This window comes from Otolemur garnettii, unplaced genomic scaffold (genome assembly GCF_000181295.1).
Source record: "Otolemur garnettii isolate 467f Iridium unplaced genomic scaffold, OtoGar3 scaffold00245, whole genome shotgun sequence".
Taxonomy (NCBI): Eukaryota; Metazoa; Chordata; class Mammalia; order Primates; family Galagidae; genus Otolemur; species Otolemur garnettii.
Genome location: NW_003852640.1, coordinates 1,222,017 through 1,227,524, shown reverse-complemented (window position 1 = coordinate 1,227,524; position 5,508 = coordinate 1,222,017). Strand labels below are relative to the sequence as shown.

At 48.2% G+C, this 5,508-nt stretch overlaps 1 protein-coding gene across 1 annotated transcript in view; it reads left to right on the top strand.

Moving 5' to 3' along the window:
* Positions 1 to 5,004, top strand: part of ZNF623 (zinc finger protein 623) — a 19,269-nt gene extending 14,265 nt beyond the window's left edge. Inside the window, exon 2 of the mRNA XM_003802346.3 lies at positions 2,574 to 5,004. Coding sequence (XP_003802394.1) covers positions 2,645 to 4,183 — 1,539 coding nt within the window. The 5' untranslated portion in view covers positions 2,574 to 2,644 and the 3' untranslated portion in view covers positions 4,184 to 5,004. The remainder of the gene's footprint in view (positions 1 to 2,573) is intronic.
* Positions 5,005 to 5,508: the final 504 nt, after the last annotated feature.

Sequence of the window (5,508 nt, the reverse complement as noted above, 5' to 3'; positions counted from 1 at the left end):
CTCTATCTCAAAAAAAAAGAAGTGCAAAGGCCCTTCTAGCCTGGCTGTCAAAAGGAAGTTGACTTTGGCTGCTTGGGGGATGGGAGACCCGTGTAAGTTTATTAATAGAACAATGACACCTTATTTATTCTTTTAAAGGGTCGTTCTGCTGGCTGTGAAGAAAAGAGGTGGAGGAAGGGAGAAGTAGGTAGTCTGCATCACCTGTGTGGTGCACAAATGATGGTAGTGAGGGTGGTGTTTAAGTGGGTGTAGGCACAGGCCCTGCTGATGGGCAGGTGTGGGTGAAGGAGAGAGGCCAGAGTTACTGCCTTGTGTGTGGCAGAGCAGATGGGATGATGGGGTGGGCTCTCATGGGGATGGAGAAAACCGTAGAAGGGGAAAATCAGAGGTCACATTGGACATGTCAGATTTGAAAAGCTGAGAGCCTCTGAGTGAACATGTCAGGTGACAAGCTGGTCAGTGTGGGAGTCAAGAAGAGGTTGGGTGGAGTGGGGACAGGAGTCTGTAGCAGTAGGGGTGTATCCTGAAAATGGGTGCACTGGCGTGTGGAGTGACCTGGGTGGATGACACTTCTGAGGACAGCCTGGGCTCACTGGGACTATGAGGTGCTAGCAGAGGACCCTGGAGGGAGCTGCCAGGGGAAGGGAAGAGACCCAGAGAGGTTGCCATGGAAGCCAAGTGACAACAGCAGCAGGAAGGAGAGAGTCTCTGGCTGCCAGGGCTGATTAGGTGGTGGGTACACTCCTACCCAGGCTTGGGGAGAGTGGGCTGCAGGGTATACCCATGGCAGTGGGTCAGGGAAGCACAACACCCCAGGGAGGTTATAGGCAAAAGGCCTATATACCTCTGGCCAAAAAAAGCTGTTTGAGAGAGAGCAGTGAAAAGACATTGTGCAGGCATACTTGTGAGAAACTGAGGCAGAATCCCATATGGCCAGGTTGGTTGTGGGCATAAACCCCCCCGACCTAAGGTCGGCCTGGTAGGTTGTGGACGTAAAACCCCCCTGACTTAAGGCCCACATGGGAGCAGAGGCTTACAAACAAGTTTTCTGTATGTCTTAGAAATTTCTTAATTATGCCTTGCTTAAAATTGAAGTAACTGCCTCCAAACTGTGAGGCCAGCAGGGCGGGTATTCAATCCACCTTCTTCCTCCAAGCTTCAAGCTTCATCAGATAAGAACAAAGAAGTAATGGCTGACAACATGTTCTCCATTAAGTTATGTTAAAGGGATTATGTTCAAAAGGACTATGTTAGATAAAGTGATATCAGTTAAACCATAGATTACTAAGGAGGAGCTACTCACAAGGTAGTCACAAGATGTTTATTCATGAGATGGATTATGGATTGTAATGAATATTAATGAAGTCATTGATGTACAGTGCACATGTACAGAGGGATTGTAATGAATATTAATGAGGTACAGTGCGCATGTACACAGCTAACTATTTAAACCCAAAGTGAAGAAATCAACTCACCATTTGCTATGAAAGAGCTGTGGTCCCTGGCTATGTAGTAAGCCAGGAAAAAATAAAGTTGTCACATGCCTGAGAGACCTGTGAACCCCTTTATTTAAATATGCAATTTCAATATGCGGGTTTATGCTCTGCGACACTGCTTCTCTGTGAGACCCTAATGGCAACAGAGGTGGGCATGGAGGAGAGGAGTGATGGGGTGTGGCTGGGGAACATGGTCCAGAGAGTTTATTTTTTAGGTTGCTGGAAAGTCAGTGGTGGTGGGTTCCATGATCAGGGGGTCCTGATTGAACAGAAGGGCCAGCACTTGATTGGTGTCCTGAGGTGGGTGAGAGGGGAAGGTACAGTGTACCCCACAGTGTACAAGTGGGGTGTTGACTTCAGATGGGACCCAGGACAGTTTAACCCATGTTGGGGGGTTTGCAGGTGCAAGTGGGCTGTAGGTGTGGGAGGAAGTGAAGTTCTTGTCTCATTGCTGCCATTTTCTTGTTTAAACAAGAAGTTGAGATGGAGGAAGGAGCATTGGACATTTAAGGAAAGAGACAGTGCAAAACTGGAGATGGTCTCTAGGGGAAGTGCAGAAAGTTGCAGTAGTCTCGGAGTGCCATTGGGCAGGGGTTGGTCCAAGAACGTAGGCAGGACGGGGGCTTGGGCAGGATGGAGACAAACTCCCTCAGCCAGTCAGGTTTTGTCATGCCAGTGTGATAGAGGAAGAAACGGGCAGTTAGGGTATGCACAAGGGGACAGCTATGCTGTGGAATCTAAAATGACCACAGCCTTACAGACCAATGGACCTTAGCTTGGGGGCACACAGGCATGCAGGAGATGCGGGGGCAGGGCTGGTCCATCTGTGTTTCTTGGGAAATCAATGTGTTCATGATCTTCACATGGAGTCTCAGCCTGTGCCCACCTCCTGCTGCTCCTCCAGGATTCACTGGGGGTCAGAGGAGCTGCAGTCACCACGGGCCATCTGTAGGGGGCGAGGCACAGGGAACATTCTGCTCTCCCAGCTCTTGGCCACACTTGTTATCCTCCAGCTGCTGCAGCTGATGGCTTTCTGTTAATAGAAGCAGGAAATGATCTTGTTCTCTTCTGTTTCAGATTCTAATAGGAACTGCTGAGAAGGTGGTAACTCTGAAGCCTGGATTTCTGAGGATGAAAATTCACACAGGATGATGTCAGATAAACTCACAGTGATGGAGGCCCTCATCCCTGAGTCCAGGGAAGTCTGTGAACCCAGATTAGGGCAGCTCCTGGGAGATGCTGAGGGGCAAAGCCTGGGGAGTCCCCCATCCCAGGAGGGGGGCTTTAAGCAGATGACAGTTACCCATTGGAAAATCCAGACAGGAGAGACAGCTGACTCTTGTGTTAGGGCAGGAAGAAACCCTATTCTGAACTCCAACCTTGTCATACTTCAGAGAGAGCTTATAGAAGGGGAGGCCCATCCCTGTGATATTTGTGGCAAAAGCTTCATGTTTAATTCAGACCTAGTTAGACATCAGATTTCTCATACTGGGGAGAAACCTTATAAATGTGATCAGTGTGGCAAAGGCTTTGGTCAGAGCTCACACCTTACTGAGCACCAGAGGGTTCATACCAGAGAGAGACTCTACGTGTGTAATGCGTGTGGGAAAGACTTCACTCACTACCCACGTCTTCTTGAGCATCAGCAGGTGCATGCGGGAGAGAAGCCGTTCAGGTGCTCACAGTGTGGGAAAGCCTTTTGTCACAGCTCAGACCTAATCCGACACCAGCGGGTGCACACCAGAGAGAGGCCCTTTGAGTGCAAAGAGTGTGGAAAAGGCTTCAGTCAGAGCTCCTTGCTGATACGACACCAGAGAATACACACTGGAGAGAGGCCCTATGAGTGTAATGAATGTGGGAAATCCTTCATCAGGAGCTCAAGCCTTATTCGACATTATCAGATCCACACAGAAGTGAAACAGTATGAATGCAAAGAGTGTGGAAAGGCCTTTCGTCACCGCTCAGACCTTATTGAACACCAGAGAATTCACACTGGGGAGAGGCCCTTTGAATGCAATGAATGTGGGAAAGCCTTTATTCGGAGTTCAAAGCTCATTCAGCATCAGAGAATTCACACTGGAGAAAGGCCTTACGTGTGCAATGAGTGTGGAAAGCGTTTTAGCCAGACATCAAACTTTACTCAGCATCAGAGGATTCATACTGGTGAGAAACTCTATGAATGTAACGAATGTGGGAAAGCGTTCTTTCTGAGTTCATACCTCATTCGACACCAGAAAATTCACACTGGAGAGAGGGTGTATGAATGTAAGGAATGTGGGAAAGCTTTTCTCCAGAAAGCCCATCTCACTGAACATCAGAAAATCCACACAGGGGACAGGCCCTTTGAGTGTAAAGACTGTGGGAAAGCTTTCATTCAGAGCTCCAAGCTGCTGCTCCACCAGATCGTTCACACTGGAGAAAAGCCCTATGTGTGTAGCTATTGCGGGAAAGGCTTTATTCAGAGGTCTAACTTCCTGCAACACCAGAAAATTCATACTGAAGAGAAGCTCTATGAATGCAGTCAGCATGGGGAAAACTTTAACTCAACCCCAGACTCTAAGAATAATGAAGGTGTTCACCCAGAGGGACTTGCCTTGAATAAGGCCCCCATACATTTGGGTGAGAGACCTGTCGGTCAGGGGGAACATACAGACAAATTACAAAATAATTACTCTTCCACTCAATGAGCGATGTTTGGAAAAGAGTGGAATTTGGATTTACATGGCTTCAAAGATTCAGACACATCAGAATTCTGTGCAGCACAGACAAGGCTGCATAGGGCTCTGCTCCCACCTGCCACTTTGTGGGTTCCTGGAGTGGGCCTGCTTCCTCAGTGGTGAATCTTGTCCTCTGGAGAGCCATGGGGCTTTACAGCTGACTTTGAGCTGAAATAGCAGGGGCAAGAGGGGATAAGTCTCAGATATATATATTTTATTCTTAGATACAATCCATTTTTGAGTTAAATCCCTTTTAAAGCAGAACTGTGTCTCTAATCTTATTTAGAAGAGTGTTACCTAGCAATTTTGATCACCAAAAAATCAAGATGGAAAAAAAATTAAGCAAAACCATGACGAACTGGTTCTGTGTTGTCCTGAGGACGAACTCCAGCCTCCCAGTGTCCCCATCATGCCTGCTAACACCTTGCATTCCGTGGTCCCTGGGTACCCCAGCAGCGCCAACTGCTTCATACTTCCCCCTACACCAAGCTGTTTCCTACCTCCCCTCCCTTCTTTGCTCTGGGTTGAAGGCTCCTCCTCAGCTGATCAACCCTAATCATGTTCAAGACTCACTGAAGCATTGTGTCAGGGCCATTGCCCTGAGGCATGGTTGGGAGCCCCTGTCCTGGCTTCTGCTCTGTGCCCCTCTGTGCTGTGCATATTTTGGTACATGCAGTCACAATTTTATGTGCCATCTCTTTCATTATACTCTTAGTTCCTGAGGACAGTGACTACTGTCCATTCCTGGTTGATCTGTGTGTCCCCAGTAGCTAGCATGAAACAATAAAAACACACCCTACAATCTTTGTGTAACTGGCATCTCTCTCACTTTGTCCTTTCTATACTGCTATTCTTAAATTCGGGGGGGGGGGGTTGTTGTATTTTTGTTTTGTATCAGTCCAATGTATTCTCTGGGCAGTCTTCTCTCTCTCAGGCCCGTGAATGTTTTCTGCCCCCATGGTCCAACCCCTGCCTGCTCACTGCTTCACTGAGAGGGCACTGGCATCACTCAGGTGCTGTGTGCCTCCCTGACTGAGTCAGGAGCACAGTCCAAGGCCTCACATAACTCCTGTCTCAGCAGTTCCAGGACTAAGTTCAACCATTGTCATTGTCCATGCTCTCCAGCTTTTGATGTCATTTATTTGTAAATGGATCGATACTTGTAAGGAACAGTCCTGAATGTTGGGAGAACCAGAAGAGGACACTATCCACCCTGAAGTTGTGCACCGTGTGGTGAGGAGGTTGCCATCACCCACTGTACAGCATAGGGAGGGAGGGAGTGACTGGGCACAGTA